Here is a 21,379-nt window from a genome sequence, read left to right as displayed (position 1 = left end):
TACCTTCAGCTCACGGCATGATCCCAGGGTCCTGGGATCCAGTCCTGAATCAGGCTCTGTGAATGGAGTCTGTTCTCCCTCTGCCTGTCTGTGTCTCTCATCAATAAATAAATAAAAGTTTAAAAAAAAAATAGATAGATAGATAGATAGATAGATAGATAGATAGATGATAGATAGATGATAGATAGATGATAGATGATAGATTTCTCTGTATCCTTCGGCAATCCTCAAGTCTCCTTGCTTCACACATTCCTTATGAGGATCAAATAAAATAATGCAAAGGGCTCTGGTTTATTTATCTTTTTGATCTCTTTCTGATCCTCATGAACCTTCCTTCATTTTTCTATTTTCTTCTCTCCCGAATGGTTTTTCTCAGATTTATCAGGTATTAATGAACAGGTATTAATTAACAGCAGAAATTAACCATTAATCTTACCAACACTAGTTTCTCAGCTTTCCTCCCTCCTACTCTTTATTTATTTTCCTTTCTTTCTCCTTCCTCTCTTCTATCCCTCTCTCTCTCTCCCTCTCCCCTTCCTTCTTTTCTTCTATCATGCTTTTTTTGTGTAAAAAAAAAAAAGTATTTATTGAACACCAACCTGGTACCTGCCTCTTTTTTAGGTACAGTTGGCAAACATCAAAATCTCCACTCCCCATAGAGCTTACATACTAGTAAGAGCATACAGAAAATAAAGAAATAAAATATAGGATGTTAGACTGTGATATATGCTATGTAGTAAAATAAGAATAGGTAGTTCTGGAGCAGGGTTACACTTTTAAATACAGTAGCAAGGAAGTTCTCAAAGGGTGGCATTTGAATGAAGACCTGAGGGCAATGAGTATGAGAGCCATTGGGATCCCTGGGGGAAAAGTATTTTAGACATCCATAAGAACAAGTAGAAGAATCTGTGGCAAGCCATAGAAGCAGGAATATCCTCACTGTAATGTGACCTTTATCTTACTTTTCACAAGCAGAATTTGTATATATATTTTTTTCTTTCCTGATTTTGGAATATTCTTCATCCAATTTTCCATCACTTACACTTTTAAACTTCTTCATAGAGTCATCTAGAAGGAAGAGATTAAACATACCACACATAAAGAAATAAAATATATGCAAGATAATTAAAATTTGTGTATGCTTTTGAAGATACTATGATTAGAATTTTGAAAGCAAAATTCTGTGTTTTTATATTCATCATAATGTCACATAACTACATTTTCCTTTTTCCTGGATTCCAAATTTCATATGACTCAATGACATATTCTGATTTAAATTTAGATATTATCTTATGATTTTTTTCTAAGGCATTTGAAATGTGTCCTATAATAATTGTCTCTGCTCATATATGCATCACATACCAACTACTATAGGTATTGAGTGAGTTAACAGTCTCTATTCCTTTAATAAAGGAATTACGAAAAGCAAGGTGGTGAGGGTTCTTGGAAAGTACCTGGGATTCTGAGTTCAAATTCCATTTACTGTGTAATTTCAGGCAAGTGACTTAAATTCTGAGTCACAACATTTCTACCCTTTTAAAAGGGGATAATTATATCACTGTGCCCTTTAGGATGATCATATGACACCATATAGATGGATGTCTTATGTCAATTATAAAGAACCACACTAATGTTAAGCATATTTTGCATATATGTGTGTGTGTGCCCGTGTGTGTGTGTGTGTGTGTGTGTGTGTGTGTGCATGCGTGTATGTAAAGAATAAATGGGCTCTGGGGTATACTAAATCTTCCTTCTCAGAAGGAACCATGACAGGTTATATAATGTATGGAAAGCCTTTGTAAAACAGAATGTTCTCAACTTCTCATTTTCACAGGATCATAACCTAGTTTCAGAAATCTCACATTGTGAGAGATTAGATATCTTATTTACTTAAATCCTCTATACGCCTCATGTTACTAAACATACTTGAACGACAAGTAACAGCCTTGGATATTTTATTTCAAATTAAAGCATTGGGGGTGATATAATCCTAATAAGTCTTTTGTTCACATTTTTAAAGTATTAAGGACACCTGATAGCTGTAAACTGATACTGAAATAGAGAAGGTAGTTTACATTTGATATTATTAGCAAACATAGGAGAACACAGGAGATTTAATAACATCAAATTTCTGAAATTTTCCATCTCCATGTCTATTCTTTAGCCTGTGGGAAAAATTGACTGGAAAATTAGCATGTTTACAGTGATACAGGAAAATCCCAAATATCTATTCTGAAGGAAACAAGTTAGAAGGAAATATCTAACTGTACTGGTTAAAAATCTTACCTCCTTCTCTGATGACTTTCCATTCAGTTTTCCCTGCCTTCCCCTCTGATCCTCTGCCCTGTTTCTTATATTCCACATTTGAATGAAACCATATGATAATTGTCATTCTCTGATTGACTTATTTCACTAAGCATAATACCCTCCAGATCCAACCAGGTCAATGTAAATGGTAAGTATTCATCCTTTCTGATGGCTGGGTGATATTCCATTATGTACATATATATGCTATATAGTAAAATAAGCATATAACACGTTATAAGTAAAATTCTTTTTCATCTTCTTTATCTATTCATCTATCAATGGACATCTCAGATCTCCACAGTTTGTCTACTGTGGACATTGCTTCTATAAACATTGGGGTGCAGGTGCCCCTTCGAATCGCTTCATTTGTATCATTGGGGTCAATACTTAGTAGTGCAATTGCTGAGTCGTAGGTTAGCTCTATGTTTAACTTCCCGAGGAAACTTCATCTCATTTTCCAGAGGGGCTGTACCGGCTTGCATTCCCACTAACAGTGTAAGAGGGTTCCCCTTTCTTTGCATCCTCTCCAACATTCGTTGTTTCCTGTCTTATTCATTTAAGCCATTCTGACTGATGTGAGGTGGTATCTCATTATGATTTTGATTTGTATTTCCCTGATGATGAGTGATGTGAAGCATTTTTTTCATGTGTTTGTAGGCCATTTGTAGGTCTCCTTTAGAGAAATGTCTGTTCTGTTTTCTGCTCATTTCTTGACTGGATTATTTGTTCTTTGGGTGTTTAGTTTAATAAATCTTTATTGATCTTAGATACTAGCCATTTATTTGATATGTCATTTGCATATATCTTCTTCCATCCTGTAGGTTGCCTTTTAGTTTTGTTGACTGTTTTCTTTCCTGTGCAAATGCTTTTTATCTTGACGAAGTCCCAATAGTTCATTTTTGCTTTTGTTTCCCTTGCCTTTGAAGACATATCTAACAAGAAGTTGCTGTGGCTGAGATCAACGAGGTTGCTGCCTGTGTTCTTGTCCAGGATTTTGATGGATTCCTATCTCACATTTAGGTCTTTTATCCATTTTTATTCCATTTTTGTGTATGGTATAAGGAAATGGTCCAGTTGCATTCTTCTGTATGTGGCTATCCAATATTCCAAACACCATTTGTTGAAGAAACTGTCCTTTTTCCACTGGATATTCTTTCCTGATTTGTCAAAGATTAGTTAACCATAGAGTTGAAGGTCCATTTCTGGATTCTCTATTCTGTTCCATTGACCTATGTGTCTGTCTTGATGATTACAGCTTTGCAATGGAGTTTGAAGACCAGCATTGTAATTTCACCAGCTTTGGTTTTCTTTTTCAAAACTCCTTTGGCTATTCGAGGTCTTTTCTGGTTCCATATACATTTTAGGATTATTTGTTCCAGCTCTGGGTAATCTATCTTTTGAAGTAAGACATAAATCATAATTTTACAGCTTACTGAAGTTTCAAAGTATGAAACTACCCATGCAACGAGTGCCCAAATCTAAAAACAAAACATTATACCCATAACTCCTCTTTCTTCTCATGCTAGTCCCTACAACTCCTAAGGGTAACCACTTTCTTAACTTCTAACAATACAAGTTAGTTTGGCGTGATTTTAAACTTTAACCACACATTGTGTACTCTTGTATTTTGCTTCTTTTGCTAATGTTTTTTATATTCACCCAAGTTGTTGGATATCGATATAGTTTGTTCATACTCAAAATTACATAGATTCTATTGAATTAATATGCTACATTTTATTTACCCATTTTGCTCTTGACAAACATATGAACTATCCTGGTGTTGGCTATTTATGATAAACATTGCTATGAACATTCTTGTACATATCTTTTGGTGAATATGCATGTGTCATATCTGAGTGGAGTGCTAAGTCATAGGATATGTATTTGTTTAGCTTTAATACATACTGCTAAAATCTAGTTTCTCTCAAGTGCTTGTGCCAATTAATAATCCCATCAGCCATTAACTAGGATTCCAATTGTTCCTTATTCTCACCAACACTATGTATTTTCTTTTTGCCTTCTGAAAAAGAGTATAACCATGCTGTTAATGTGCAGGGTTATCTCATTTTTTAAAAAGATTACGAGCTAACTTATACGTGGTAAAAGTTAAGTGCATAAAGTTTACAGTGTGATGTGTTTTGTCAAATTTAAGTATCTCTGTAACCAGCACATGAATTAATTTCTGGGATCTCTTTTCTAAAAAAGCTGGTCTCCAGACCTTTTCAGAGTGAGTACTCCTATCGTTTCGTTTTCATTCTTCATTCTGATTTACTTTTATTTTCCTTTTGTGAGCTTTTTAAAAGCATCCTCTAATAACTTGAACTCTAAAAGCAACATGATTACATTACCACTCATGTTCAGTTTGTGCTCTGCCAAGCAGCTCTGGTCTAGCTCTATTTAGTGATTCTGCAGCAAATGCTCTTGCTAATTGTACCATCTTTGCTATTAACTTATTAAAGTTACTCTTATTAAACACGTACCAAGAGCTTTGATAGGTACAATACAGAGATTATTACTAATACACACACACACCAAGAATGATCATTATCTTTTACATTGGAGCCTTCAAAATTCAGAAAGATTAAGCAACTTTTCTGAAATCACAAAATATGTAACTTAACCAGATAAAGACTGCATGTATATTGAATCCACTACATAAAGATTTTATATTCCCAGGAATAATTACCACCCCCTAATTTCCAGGATTTTAAATTGAGAAGTCATAGATGGGGAAGAGAAAGAAACAAGTCTGCCAAACTCCCACTGTTTGCTTGGTGATCTGGTGTTTCCTATGAGCATCCTCTCCCCCAACTTTCCTGAGGGCACTGCTGTGACATTATTTCAACTTGACAGATTTTGTTTTGCAAGTTAAAAATCTTTGAATATTTTGGTAACAAACTGGCTGTCTTGTCACAGAGAAGTGTGTGGTCTCGAGTTTACAGAACTTTGCTCTGTCTTCATTGAACAGCATACAGGTCCTGGGTACCCTTGGCCTCTTCTGCTTGCTTATGTTGTTATAAGAATTTTGAAATAATTTTAACTAGCTCTTGAGGAGGAAAAGAGCTAGTTATTTTCACTGGCATACAATTAAGTGCAAATATTTGGTTTAAACTCACATTTTTATGAATCACCATTTCAAGAATATATTAATAATAATAACAATTATTATTTTACTTTAAAACTCATCTGTGTGTCTTCTGGAGTGCTTACCGATGTTTCTTATATAAAGGTTTTACATATTTGTTGTTAAATTTCAGCCAACTGATTTGTTTTGTTGGTGGTGCTATAAATGAGTTCCCTCTTCCTTTTCTCTGCCACTGGCCATTGTATGTATACAAAAATCCTAATTATCATTCAATTTCAATTTCATATCCTCATATTTGTCCATATTATCCTGTACTTTACAATAGTTATCTAGACACAGGTTCATTAAATTGATACTAGAACTAAATTACATTTCCCTTTCTAATTCTTATGTCACTGGTCCCCTTCTCTTGTCTAATTTTACTTCTAATAAATTCAGACTTTTTAAATAATAGTGAAGATAATTGCCTTTATCTTTTATTTTTAAATTTAATTGAAATAACTAAATTTTATTCATATCATTTTTGTATATATCATTAATATTTTGCTGGATATATTTTTATTGATAGACAAAGGGCTGGATAGAAACAAAATAAAAAATATTCCACTTTTAGGCATTTCTTTAAGGTTTTAGTTCCATATCATAAACATTTCATGAAAATAACCTCTGTATTCCTTCTTTTCCCATGCTTGTAATACTTTAAGAGCTCTTTTATTTTTGATATTTTAAGGTTGAGTATAATTTTCTATTTTTTTCTCCAAATTTATTGAGATACAATTGACAGGTAATATTGTGTAAATTTAAGGTGTACAAAGCAATGGTTTGATAGATCAATATATTGTAAAATTATTATTACAGTAAAGTTAGTTTTAACACTTCTATCACCTCATATAGTTAACAGTTGTGTGTGTGTGTGTGTGTGTGATGATAACTTATTCTTTTTTTTTAAGATTTTATTTATTTATTCATGAGAGACAGAGAGAGACAGAGAGAGAGGCAGAGACACAGGCAGAGGGAGAAGCAGGTTCCATGCAGGGAGCCCGACATGGGACTCAATCCCGGGTCTCTAGGATCAGGCCCTGGGCCGAAGGCGCTAGACCGCTGAGCCACCCGGGCGTCCCCAGAACTTATTCTTTTTTTAAAAAAATATTTTTTATTCATTTATTCATGAGAGACACACAGAGAGAGGCAGAGACACAGGCAGAGAGAGAAGCAGGCTCCACACAGGGAGCCCGATGCGGGACTCGATCCCAGGACCTCAGGATTATGCCTTGGGCTGAAGGCAGGCTCTAAACTGCTGAGCCACCCAGGCGTCCCCAGAACTTATTCTTTTAGCAACTTTCAAATAGATGATAGAATATTGGTAACTATAGTTACCATGTTGTACATTACATCTCCAGAACTTACTTATCTCATAACTGGAAGTTTATAACCTTTGGTCACCTTCACTCATTTCTCTGCCTCTCAACATCCACTCTTGGCAAACACCATTCTACTCTCTGATGAGTTTGGCTTTTTTAAAAAAAATTTCCATATACAGGTGAGATCATATAGAATTTCTCTTTCTCTGTTTGACTTGTTTCACTTAACAAAACACTCTCAAGTTTCATCCATTTTGTTGAAAATGGTACATTTCCCTTCTTTCTTATGTCTACTTTTTTTTATTATGTCTACTTTTTATTTCATTGTGTGATATATGTATATATAGTATATATATATATATACAATCACAACTTCTTCATTCATCTGTCAATGGACACTTCAGTAGTATCCATATTTTGTCTGTTGTGAGAATGCTGCAATAAACATGAAAGTACAAATATCTTTCCAAGAGAGTAATTTAATTTCCTTTTGATATATACCGAGAAGTGAAATTGCTGGATGATATAGTATCCCTATTAATTTTCTATTTAATTTTCTGAGGTACATTTCTACATTTACTTTTCCCACAGTGGCTGAACCAGTTTACATTCCCACCAACAGTGCATAAGGGTTCCTTTCCTAAAGCTTTGCCAACATTTATTGCTTATCTTTTTGATAATAACCATTTTAACAAGTGTGAGATGATAACTCATCATGGTTTTAAGTTGCATTTCCCGGTGATTAGTGATATTGAGCACCTTTTCATGTACCTGTTGGCCATTTTTATGTTTTCTTTGGAAAAATATCTCTTTAGGTCTTCTTCCCACCTTTAATTGGATTATTTGAGGTCTTCTATTATTGAGTTACATGAGTCTCTTTCATATTTTGAATATTAACCTTTCTTCAGATATGTGGTTGCAAATACTTTCTCCCATTCTGTAGTTTAAGTTTTCATTTTGCTTCTTTTGCTTTACAGAAGCTTTTGAGTTTGATGTGGTACCAGTGATTTATTTCTGCCCTTGTGGTTTGTGCTTTGGGTTTCATCCATAAAATCATTGCCAAAACCAATACCAAGCAGCTTTGGTTCTATGTTTTCTTCTAGGAGTTTTATGGTTTCAGGTCTTATATTATTTTGAGTTAATTTTTGTGAGTGGTGTGAGACAGGGATTCAATTTCATTCTTTGGCATGTGAATATCCAATTTTCCCAGCTTCATTTATTGAAGAGACTATCTTTTCTCTATTAAGTATTCTTGGTTTCCTTGTCAATTGTTAAGTAACCATATATGTATGGGTTTATTTCTGAGTTCCCAATTCTGATCTATTGATCTATGTGTCTGCTTTTATGTCAGTTTCATATTATTTTAATTACTGTGCCTTGTAAATATAGTTTAAAATCAAGAAGTGTGAGGCCTCCAGCTTTGATCTTTTTTCTTGGAATTACTTTGGCTATTCAGGGTCTTTTGTGGTTCCATACAAATTTTAGTATTGTTTTTCCTATTTCTATAAAAAAAAATGTCATTGGAATCTTGATAGGGATTTTACTGAATCTACAGATTGCTTTGGTAGTGTGGACATTTTAACAATATCAGTTTTTATGATATGAACACAAGAGATCTTTCCCTTTATTTGTGTCTACTTCAATTTTTTTCATTGATGTTTTAAAGTTTTCCATGGTCAATTAGAGGTCTATATGTGAGACCTGAAACCATAAAAATCCTAGAAAAGTGCACCAATTGAAATTTCTCAGACACTAGTCATAGCAAAATTTTTCTAGATATGTCTCCTAAGGAAAGGGATAAAAAGCAAAAATAAACTATTGGGATAACATCAAAATAAAAAGCTTCTGCATAGCAAAAGGAACAATCAACAAAACTAAAAGACAGCCTACTGAATGTGAGAAGGTATTTGTAAATAATATATTCAATCAAAGCTCAGTATCCAAGATATATAAAGAACTTATACAACTCAAAACCCCAAAAACAAATAATCCAATTTAAAAATGGGTAGAAGACATGAATATCTCCAAAGAAGACATACAAATGGTCAAGACATATAAAAAGATGCTCCACATCACTCATCATCAAGCAAATGCCAGTTAAAACTAGGTGAGGCGGGGGGGATCCCTGGGTGGCGCAGCGGTTTGGCGCCTGCCTTTGGCCCAGGGCGCGATCCTGGGGACCCGGGATCGAATCCCACGTCAGGCTCCCGGTGCATGGAGCCTGCTTCTCCCTCTGCCTGTGTCTCTGCCTCTCTCTCTCTCTCTCTGTGTGACTATCATAAATAAAAATTTAAAAAAAAATTAAAAAAAAACTAGGTGAGGTGAGGTATCATTTCACATCTGTCAGAATGGCTAAAATCAAAACCACAAGAAAAAAGTCTTGACAAAAAGGAACCCTCATGCACTGTTAATAAGAGTGAAACTGGCATAACCACTGTGGAAAACAATATGGAGTTTTCTCAAAAAATAAAAAAAAATAGAATTACCATACGATCTAGTAATTCCACTATTGAGTATTTGCTTAAATATTTTATTTTATTTATTCAAAAAATATATGTACCCCTATGCTTATTGAAGCATTATTTATAATAGTCAAGTTATGGAAACAACTCATGTCCATTGATAAATGAATGGATAAAGAAAATGTGATTTATTATATATATATATATATATTATATATATATATATATCATATAATGAATGTAATACATGTATACACATACACAGTGGAATGCTATGCAGCCATGGGAAAAAAATGAAATCTTGCCATTTGCAACAATCTGGATGGTTCTAGAGACTATAATGCTAAGTGAAATTAGAGAAAGACAAATACCATATGATTTCATGTACATGTAGAATTTAAAAGAGAAAACAAAGAAAGAAAGAAAAAGGAGACTTTTAACTATAGAGAACAAACTGATGGTTACCAGAGGGGAGTTGATGGGGTGGGGGAGGATGGATGTAATAGATGAAGGGAATTAAAAGTACACTTTTCATGATGAATATTGAATAATGTATAGAATTGTTGAATCACTATGGTACACTTGAAACTAATATAATACTGCATGTAAACTATACTGAAATTAAAATAGAAAAATAATAAAGTTTTCCAGGTACAGATCTTTCACTTCCTTGGTTAAGTTTATCCCCAAGTATTTTATTATTTTTGATGCTGTAGTAAATAGCATAAAAATAATATTTTTAAATTAATTTTACAGCTATTTTGTTAGTATAGTAAAACAACTGATTTTTCTATGGTGAGTGTGTATCCTGCATCTTTACTAAATTTATTTATTAGTTTTAACAGACTTCTGGTGGAATCTTAAACATTTTCTATATATAAAAGGATGTCATCTTCAAGCAGAGAAAAATTTACTACTTCTTTTCTAATTCAGATGTCTTTTATTTATTTTTCTTGCTCGACTGCTTTTACTAGGACTTCCAATATTATGTTGTATAGGAATCCTGAGAGTAGGCATCCTTCTGATCTTAGAGGAAAAGCTTTCAGTCTTTCACTATTGTGGATGATGTTACCTATGGGCTTGTTATGATTTTCTGTAAAAAATCTTGAGCTGGGGAACTTATTGCAGGAGAGTGTTTGTCAATATTTATACTTCCTAAAATTTAGAAGTTTCTATTTCTACTTTTGTCAATTTTGGTTAATGTTAAATAAGATAGGTAGATGATAGATAGATAGATAGATAGATAGATAGATAGATGATAGATAGATGATAATATAATTTTATCCATCTTTAAGTTGTCAAATATATTTTCTTAGAGTTCTAGCTTAAGTGACTAGCTTTTTAAGTGTCTTCTTCTTCTTATTTTTTAGATTTATTTATTTGAGAGAGAGAAGAAAGAGAGAGAGAGAGATGGCACATGAGCCAGGGGAGGGGTAGAGGAAGAGGAGGCAAGAGAGGGGAAAAAATCTCAAGCAGACTTCTTGCAGAGCATGGAGGAGGCCAATGAGAGGCTCAATTTCATGACCTTGAGACTATGTCCTGAGCTGAACTCAAGAGTTGAGTTGCTCAACCAGCTGAGCCACCCATGAGCCCCTTAAGTGTCTTCTTTCCATCTTCTTTCTTTACATTTTTAAAGTTCTTTTTTATTATGATTTTTCTGATTCCCCTATAATGCATTCCCATTTGCAATCATCTCCCACACTGACTCTAGTCTTGGCTATTTTTCTTGCTTTGGCCTATGTGACTTTAGTGAATGTAATACATGTGGCAGTTTATTCTCTTTGTTCTGTGATATTTAAAAATATGTATATTAATGCAAATATTTATTCAGAATAAGAAATCTTCACAAAAGATTCATTTTGTGAAAAAAGACAAAGGCCATAAGTATCACAAAATTCAGAAAAATAACATATTTTTGAATTTACTTCCTGACATTTCTTTATAATATTTTTCATTACTTTTTTGGCTGAATATTCTTTAATTGCCATATTCACATGACATTTTATAATTCTGTTTTATATAGAGAATAAGGATAATTCAACATGCTCCGTAGCATGCTTGATCAAAATTTATTTTACACTATTGATAATTAAAGAAAAAAATTTTCTGCTTCACAACTTGCTTTTGGGTCCTATCAGGTGAACTTTCAGGATTATTGCCAAATTTGAGAAGATATTTGTAAAGTTTCTTTTAAAAGAGTTGTAAGGTTTGAAAGAACATTCCATAGACCAAATTCTGGCTTGCTCTGTATAATTTTTTTAAATTTAACACATTTGTATTTTTATGTTTTTGTTAAGATATAATTAACATTCAGCATGTTAATTTCAGGTATACAATATAATGATCTAATATGTATATATTGCAAAGCAATCACCACAGTAAGTCTTGTTATTTCTGTCACTATACATACTTACAGAATTTTTTTGTGTGATGAAAGATTTACTTCCTTGGCAAGTTTCAGATATGCAGTACAGATTACTAACTATGGTCGCTGTGCTATGCATTACAGCCTCATGACTATTTATTTTATAAGTGGAAGTTTGTACCTTTTGATTCCCTCTACCCATTTCACTCACCCCATCTCCAGCAACCAGCAATTGTTCTCTGTACCCATAGGCTTGTTGCTGTTGTTGTTGTCGTTGTTGTTAGATTCTACATATAAGTGAGATCATATGGTATCCGCCTTTCTCTAACTTGATTCATTTAGCATGATGTCCTCAGGGTCCATTCATGTTGCTGTGAACTTTTTGTGTTGTGATTTAAACTTCTAGCATGCTGAATGGTGAGGGACACACAACTCAGAATACTCACCCACAAAGATATCAGCCAAAACATCCATATGACCCATAGGATCAACTAGCACTTGGATAACTCAGATTCACATAAGCATGAACAAGGTCAGCCCAGGATAGCTCTGCCTAGCTAGATCAGAATTGTGAGCAGAGTCAAAACTAAATAGAAAGTTGTTGCTTTAAGACTATAAGGCTTTGGGAAGTCTGTCATTTGATAATAGAAAACTAATAAAAAAGACTTCTGGTTTTGAGATACTCCATCTGTTAAATCCTGGACCTGTACTTTGCTTCTACTTAGACATATGCACTCTCTTTTTTGCACTTCGTTATCCAGCGATCTGCTCTAAATGTTTAAAAAGTGGCTTTCTGTGGTGTAAAAAGGGGAATAAACCACTTTTATATAGCATTTATTAATATCTGTGGTGTAACCCCTCCTACCTTGACTAATTTCAAGCTCTTGGTGATGTAATGACCAGCTTAGAAAAACACATACAAATTAACAATTAACTTCCATTAGCCTGTAATAGTCGGGTCTAGATAACTTTTGGCAGATCCATTGATACCAGCTTTGATATGCACAAAGTTCATGGACACAGTTTTATTATGCTGGAAAATGTTATACTCTCCTATACATGCTGCAGACAAGCATTTGGGCCTATAAATATTATACCCAGAAACAAACATAAGCACATACAAATTCTTTGCTTAATAAAACAGAAGCTTCTCTCTCTTGGAGAAATCTATTCCCCAAGAGAAATCTTGGGCAATAAGTAAATGCCCCTCTTTGTTGTTCATTTCTATAGCTATGACACTCCCATCTCTACTCATATATATTATCAATATATGCATTTCCAACATACATCGTTATTTACTCTTCAGGAAAATTGTTAGTTTTAAATATTTCTGAAAAGTCAAATGGGTAGAATAGCTCTCCTTTCCCAGCATCTTCCAAGATACCACTAAAAAACATGCTTCTGGAAAGATCATTTTCTAGGAAAAAAAAATATGCCATCTAACAATCTTTTTATATCACAGAAATCCTATTTATTTATTTATTTTTAATGATTTTATTTTTATTTACTCATGACAGATACAGAGAGAGAGAAAGGCAGAAACATAGGCAGACCAAGAAGCAGGCTCCCCGGGGGGAGCCCAATGTGGGACTCTATCCCAGGACACCGGGATCATGCCCTGAGCCAAAGGCAGACGCTCAACCACTGAGCCACCCAGGCATCCCTCAAATCCTATTTAGAAGCTAGAATAGTTTCACTATAGGACACATATGATCATTTTCTGAATCTCATTTGCAAATCTGAGTAGAGTTCTTTAATGGAAATTAAAACGGAACCCAAAGCACTCAAGGCTCTCCAAAGTGTCCTGTTTTAAATAACATTTTCCTTGTCTGCACTGTCCTATGTTGGCCTTCACTCTAAACATACTGAACTGATAACTATATACATAAATGGTCATGATTCCCATATCAGCATTCTTTTTTTCCTTTTCTTCCATTCACCTTCAGAACCCTCCTTCTGTCACGTTTGCTTCCGGGCTCAGATGAAATGCACCCTCCATCTTGCAGCTTTGTGTGATTTTTTTCACATTAGAGTGACAGCATCTTCTGGGGCCCTGAAATGCTGTACTTTAATCTACTATTTAGCACATTCCTCTTGTTACTATGTGATGTATGCATCTTACTCATATACTAGCATGTAACCAATTTTGTGTCAAGGCTTACATTTTTGTTTCCCAAGTTATCAATCATCATGTTCCATAAGATGTACTATATTATCTACTAGACTTCCTTAAATGGATTATTATTTTATATTTAAAAATTGTCAATTGAAATATATCATTTTTGTTTTAATATATTTAAAATGAACTCCTAAAATACTGCAGTCATTTCTTCAAAACATTTAAATATTTCATATCTCCGTTTAGACAAATGCTCTATAGGACTGTGCCTCGTCAACAACGACAAAGTGTTCTCACATAGTGTCATTTATTAACTCTAGAAATTAATTTTTAACTTGATCTGTATCTAAATTGCCTCTTCACTCTGTGCCCAGCAAACATTTAACTTCTGTAGAGCAGTGTGTAAGGAACCTACTGTCATGATGTCCACAAAATGGATTTCAGCAATTGTGCTGCTGCAGCTCTGCTACACTGGCTGTGGATTCTGTGGGAAGGTCCTGGTGTGGCCCTGTGACATGAGCCATTGGCTCAATCTAAGGATTATTCTGGAGAAACTCACAGAAAGGGGCCATGAGGTGACTGTGTTGGTGTCTCCACAGAGTTTCATCATTGACTACAACAAGCCTTCCACACTGAAATTTGAGGTGATCCCTGTGCCACGCGACAGAGAGGCTGCTGAAAAATCACTAAGTGACTTTTTAGACTTAGCTACTAATGTTATGCCAACATTGTCACACTGGCAGTCAGCATTAAAACTGCAAGAGTTCTTTCATCAAATAACAGGACACTTAAAACTCCTATGTGAGACTGTAGCCTACAACCAGTCAATCATGAAGAAACTCCGGGAAGCTAACTACAACGTAATGGTCATAGACCCTGCATTACCCTGTGGAGAGCTGATTGCTGAACTACTGGGGGTCCCTTTTGTGTACACACTAAGGTTTTCTATGGGTGACACCGTGGAAAAATACTGTGGGAAGCTTCCAGCTCCACTTTCCTATGTTCCTGTTACCATGGCGGCACTAACAGACAGAATGACTTTTCTGCAAAGGGTAAAAAATTTAATGTTCTCCATTTTCTTTAACTTCTGGATCCACCAATGTAACAATCAGTTTTGGGACCAGTTTTACAGTGAAGTATTAGGTAAGAGACTGCTTTTCATTCTACAATAGTCATGTAAAGAAACAAGTGGTTTAAGAAAAGTCTGGGAAAATGAAAAGGGTATATTCTTAAGAGTTTCAATTCCACATAAACCTTTATAAATAATAGCAATGAACATTATCCATATTCAGTTAAAGGGGTGAGGCAAGAAATATCTTGGTTTGGTTACCCTTTCTTTCCAGTCATCTAACCAGTTTGTACGGTACCCTGATACTTAATAGATTGTTATCAAAACAAAATACAAAACACACTAATAAGTGTCAATCTAATGGAAGATATATTTTTTTATCAGATATAGGATATCACAAATGAATCTTGTATACTGAGTTTTCATAATGGAGGAGATTTGGCTTTTTATTGGTCAAAGAGTACAATATTTGTTGTAAGAGTAAGATAATCCTCTTGCCTTATTACAGCCATAAACTGAAGCCTAAACTATATTAACAGTGGGATTAATTTTGGCATATGTAATTTCCTTTGTCTGAATTTTGACCCACAAATTTTGAGACTCCTGGATTATTACATTTAAAATGTATATTATTCTCTACTTGGACCAGAGTCTCTGCCATTCATATCTCTTTTTTAAATGTTGGTTGAAACTTCATTAGTCGTACATGAGCTGTTTGATCATAGCTGGTCATACTGAAAAGTTTTCCAGATGCTTTATACTCCTTAAGTGAGTACTACACAGAACCTGAAAAATTCAATGGAAAACTAAGAAACCTAATGCTTGAGTTGTTGAAAGATAGCATTTTTTTTTTAGTTACTAATTACACATATTCTATTTTTAACTGCTTACTTTTTCTAATAAGGAATGGTTTTGCTTTGCAAGTTTCATATGTTTGGCTCTCATTTGATTCCATCAACTGAGGTTGGCTTCCACTTCCAACTATTTTTGAGAATCTTGGTGTTGCTAGGGCTGGTTTCTCTGGAGGCCTGTCCTCCTGGATTGTTTGTGGCCATTTTGTTTTTGTTTTGCTATGTCCTCTCATGGTCTTTTCTCTGTGCCTATGTAAACCCAATGTCTCTTCCTTTTCTTATAAAGAGACCAATGATACTGGAGTAAGCCCCACTCTTGGACCTCATTCTAATATAATTACTTCTTTAAGGTATCTAACTCAAAATATGATCAGATTTCAACATGAATGTTAGAAGAACACAAGTCAGTCTGGAACACTGACTTTACAATAGATACCTTGTTTCACAAACAATATATTCAAAGGAATCCACTTTAAAACTCCATAGCTTTATACATGATTTAAATTTATACTGTGCTGATTTCACCACAAATAATTTGAGAACCAGGAAGCACAACCTGGGTGCAGACAGTGTGTTGGGTTCTATGGATTTAAAGTAAAGAAGACAGGATTTTGACCTCAATTCCACTCTCATAAATAAATGCAAGACATGGAAAAATAAATATATTCTGATAATAAAAGAAACTTTTCCAGTGCTATCGATAAATTTTTAGTCCATTTGTCATATTATGCATAAAGAGGGGAAAGTTATAGGATTCTCTGTGCATAAATATTATGGAATAAATGTAATCCTTAGGATCTATGGCAAATTTTTAACTCTGTCATCTTTAGTAGGCTTGTTTGTTTGTTGTATGTACTTTTGTTGATTTTCAGTCCTGTATTCTCTTATCTTCTTTATTAGGAAATTCTGAATATACCATGACCATAACTTCCTTGTCAATCTCATAACAAGAATAACTAATAAAATGGCTGAAAAATTTAAACAGAACAAAATTATATATAATGAATAATAATTGGCTTCGTATTTCTCTACATAAGCACTATGATATTCTTGTCTTTACCTGAAGATATTCATTAAACATATTTATTTAATACATCTTTTCTTTCTTCTTTATCATTAGGAGGAATGACTAAATATTCATTTTTGCCTTTCTTTTCACCGAATCTAGATTTGACATCTTTCTGCAGAATATTTTAAAATTTACATTATTCTTTACATTCACTTAATAGCATTAATTTTAATGGATGTAAAAATCATTGAACTAGTCTAGTCATGATAACTACTTGGGTTGTTCCAACTCTGATATTACCAAAAAAGTTGTCCTAAATTTATTGCACTTATATCCTTGCCACAATGTTCTCTAAAATTGCTGAATCATTTAGCCTTTATCCTGAGACCTTTTCTGAAGTGGATAAAAACTATTCCATTTTCCTCAAGTCTGTTTATCTTAGTACCTGTAAGAACATTTTAGGGAATTTAAGCCTTTTTTCTATAATATGTGTACAAATATATTTTAAACCCATCAATTGACATGGAAATTTTGAACTAATTTACACAGACATAAAAATATTTTGTATCTACTTCAAAATATTATGCATCTACTTTCAGATCTTAGAAAATATCGTACCAACAAAAGAATATATAAAATGTAAGTGTACCATTGAAAGAAATAATAAAATAAACTTCTGTGTACTCTATAAGTAAGATAGGAAATAGATTGTTATCTATCTTAGAAACACCCTTCTTTTAGTGGAAACTATAAACCTGACTCTGGTGAACATTTTGAAAATTTTACATCTGCCATCTATAGGTGATTCTCTCAAAATTTTATTGTTTAGTCTTTTGAATAGTGTACAAATACAAACAGATTTGCTATTTATGCTCAATATTCTTTGGTGATGGAATCATGTATTTTCTCTCTCTTTTTTTAAAGCTCTTTGTATAGTGTTTTATTGTATACTACACCATGCCATTCTATGGATGGACATCTGGCTGTGTAAAGTGTTTTATGTAATGCTGCTATGAACATTCTTGTATATGTCATTTGTTGTATAAGAGTAATAGTATAAATAAGGTATAAACTATAAACATTTTCCCCTACCAGATAATCTCAGAACTTCCTAAAAAATTTATACTTCAACAAAGATTATACTTTAACTGTTAACAGGGCATTTTAGTCACCACTGCTCCATGTCTATTTTCTTTGAGTCTGTTTATCTAACTAACCTGTATCTAATATTTTAGGGAATTTAAGCCTTTTTTTCTATAATGTGTCTTGCAAATGTGTTTTAAGCCCATCAGTTGACTTGGGGATTTTCAACTAATCTACCCAGACATAAAAATATATCTCTCTCCACACCTCTTCAACACAATACTGAAGGTTCTAACTAAGGAAATAAGACCAGAAAAGGAAATAATACAGAGGGCAGAGATAGACCCAACCAAGGTAGTCCAGTGATGTTTGACAAGGAAACAAATGTAGTACAATGGATAGTCTTTCAAGAAATGATGCTGGAGGCAATTGGACATCTACATGCAAAAAAAAGAACATAAGTACAGGACTTACTCCCATCACAAAATTTAACTAAAAATAAATCATAGATCTAAATGTAAAATGCAAAACTATAAAGCTCCTGGAAGAAAACCTAGAAAAAAAACCTAGATGATCTTGGACATGGCAATGAGCATTTGTACACAACACCAAAGGCACAAAATAGAAATAATGAATATGTCAGACTTCATTAAAATTAAAAACTTCTGCTCTGTAAAAGACAATTTCAAGAGAATGGAACAATAAGACACTGATTGAGAGAACATACCTGATAAAGAATGCTATCTGAAATATTTTATAGGAGCCCCTGCGTGGCTCAGTTGGTTAAGCATCCAACTCTTGATTACAACTCAGGTCACGGTCTCAGGGTTGTGAGCTTGAGCCCTGAGTCTGGCTCCACACTGGGCATGGAGATTGAGCTTCCTTAAGATTCCCTTTCTCCCTCTCTCTCTGATCCCTCTCAAAATATTTATGTATGTATTAAACTCTTAGAAATCCATAAGGAGACATACAACACAATTAAAAATGAAGCGAAGCAGAAACCTCAACAAAGAAGATATACAGTTGGCAAACAAATATGTAAAAAGATGCTCCATATCATGTGTCATGAGGTGAATGCAAATTAAAATAATGATATAGCACTACACATCTGTTAGAGTGGCCAAAATGCAGAATAGTGACAAATACCAAAAGCTGGCCAGTTGTGGAACAGGAATTCTCATTTATTGCTAGTGGGAATGCAAAATGCTATAGCCACTTTGGAAGACATTTTGATGGTTTCTTAAACTGAGCATACTCTTACCATACTATCATACTCCTTGGCATGTACCCAAATAAGCTGAAAACTCTTGTCTGTACAAAAATGAGGCATGGATATTTATAGCAGCTTTATGCATATTTGCCCAAACATGGAAGCAACCAAGCTGTTCTCCAGTAGGTGAATGGATAAACGGGTAGATCTAGATAATTAAATGTTATTCAATACTAAAAAGAAATGAGCTATCACACCAGAAAAAGACATTGAGAATCCTAAAATGCATATTACTAGGTCAAAGAATGCCACCTTAAAGGATAAATACTGTAGAAGTCCAACTGTATGACATTGTGGGAAAGGCAAAACTAAGGAGACAATAAATATCAGTGTTTTCTAGGAGTGGGGGCTGGGTTTGGGGTGGGGAGGAAGCGGGATGAAAGGGGAGAACACAGAGGACTTTTAGGGCAAGTGAAAATACTCTGTTACCAGAATGATGGATAGTCAGATAGAAATCATCCTACCTGTGTCCAGTCTCATAGAACGAACAATACCAGGAGTGTACTATAATGTAAACTACTGACTTTAGAGAATTAGAATGTGCCAGTGTAAGTTCATTAAGTAATGAACTTATACCTGATGTACCACGATGTTTGCGGATGTTAATAATGGAGAGTCTATGCATGTGTGAAGGTGAGGGCATGTGAAAAAGTTCCGTCTTGGGGCACCTGGGTGGCCCAGGGGTTGAGCCTCTGCCTCTGTCTCAGGTCATGATCTCGGGATCCTGGGATTCAGTCCCGCATCAGACTCCCCGCGCGGAGCCTGCTTCTCCCTCTGCCTGTGTCTCTGCCTCTCTCTTATTTTTATTATTCTGAGTCCCTATGAATAAATATTTATTCTTATTTATTTAAGTATTCTCATTGTCTCAATTTTACTGTGATCCAGAAACTGCTCTAAATAAGTAAAGTATTACTTTTTTAAACAGTGATTCAGATATAATATTTTTCCTCTAATGTCTTCAAAGAGAAATTACTAATCTTAGCCTAGAAAAGCTGTCTCTAGGTATCAACCCAGCTAATACGACTTACCTCTGAGAGACTGGTAACTGTCCACTGAAATTCCCTCCTATCTTGCTTATAGTAAGGCATTTTGCTATAAATTCAGGCTCTTTCAAATTAAAAGCCACCTTAGTAGACTCGTCATGTAGGTTTATAACACTCTATTCAAACAGTAGCAGTATTTACATAGTAACTCCAATTTAACAGCTCATTTATGTAATTCTGCACTGTGTTCCTAACTCAGTGTGTGTGAATCATATAATTATGGGAAGAAGTTTGATTGGTAAATTTTAATTCTATATTTTTGTTTTGTAATTCCTCAATATATCATTTAGAATGTGTTATGAAATTATATGCCAATATTTGCAGGCTTTTTAATTTTATTCTCTTTACTTTTGTTTGATTCTATATTTGTAACTGTGCACCACTGTTTCAAATATAGAATTTTAGCAAATATTTAAGTTAGGTACTTCTCAAAATGTGGCCTATAAGTTATATGCAATAATTTCACCTAAGGAGGCGATAATCAAGACAGGACATCTACATGCGGTACAAGACCTCTAACGTACATAAGTATTTTGACGTGGAATCTGTGAAGTGATGTGTTTATCCAAACTCTGATGATTTCAAGTTGAGTGTCCTTCAGAAATTCTTCTTCATTATCAAATTAAGGCATTTGACCATATAACATCAGACATAAATTCAAACATTACAAAGTAATGACTAAAAAGAGGCTCTCCTGTCTGTGTTATATATGATCACCAATTTTGGTTATAATCTTTAGGAAAGGAAATTCTCATAAGAATTTTTATTTGGTTACGTGGAAAACATGTTTTTTGTTTGTTTGTTTGTTTGTTTCTAAATACGGTTGATTTGGTCACTTGCAAATAATCATTCGTCCTCTCTACAGATCTTCTAAAATTCATACTTAGAATCTCCCTTTCAAAAAACATCTTTTAAAGGTAACACCAAAATAATTGTGTTATGTTGATGATATGTACATGTATATTTCATATTCCAAAGGGGTTTGTATTGGCTATGAATTATTCAGAGAATTCCTACTAATGAAATATTGGCAAATCAATTGTGGTGGAAAGTGATGGGATTTGATTCAGGAGGATAAACAAATGCTGATGGGATTTTTAAAATATTTTATTTATTTATGAGAGACACAGAGAGAGAGAGAAAGAGAAGGAGAGAGAGAGAAGCAGAGACACAGGCAGAGGGAGAAGCAGGCTCCATGCAGGGAGCCTGACATGGGACTCAATCCTGGGTCTCCAGGATCAGGGCCTGGGTTGAAGGTGGCGCTAAACCGCTGCGCCACCTGGGCTGCTCCTGGGATTCTTTATCATTATGAGTAAAGCAGACAGGCTGGAAGTTCATTATGAGTGAACTATAAC

General features: G+C 34.2%; 2 protein-coding genes across 2 annotated transcripts in view; both read left to right on the top strand.

The window, feature by feature from the left end:
- The window catches only part of UGT2A1 (UDP glucuronosyltransferase family 2 member A1 complex locus), a 47,707-nt gene that overhangs the window by 13,037 nt on the left and 13,291 nt on the right, over nt 1-21,379 (top strand). Inside the window, 1 exon segment of the mRNA XM_041726889.1 lies at nt 6,198-6,199. Within this exon segment, the coding sequence (XP_041582823.1) occupies nt 6,198-6,199 (2 nt within the window).
- LOC121473056 (UDP-glucuronosyltransferase 2A3-like) lies at nt 14,080-14,886 on the top strand. Its single transcript, XM_041724973.1, has one exon. It carries the CDS (start codon nt 14,119-14,121, stop codon nt 14,869-14,871), a length of 753 nt encoding a protein of 250 aa, XP_041580907.1. The 5' UTR covers nt 14,080-14,118; the 3' UTR covers nt 14,872-14,886.

The sequence above is a fragment of the Vulpes lagopus genome, chromosome 12, assembly GCF_018345385.1.
Source record: "Vulpes lagopus strain Blue_001 chromosome 12, ASM1834538v1, whole genome shotgun sequence".
Taxonomy (NCBI): domain Eukaryota; kingdom Metazoa; phylum Chordata; class Mammalia; order Carnivora; family Canidae; genus Vulpes; species Vulpes lagopus.
This window is presented reverse-complemented; position numbering and strand designations above follow the sequence as displayed.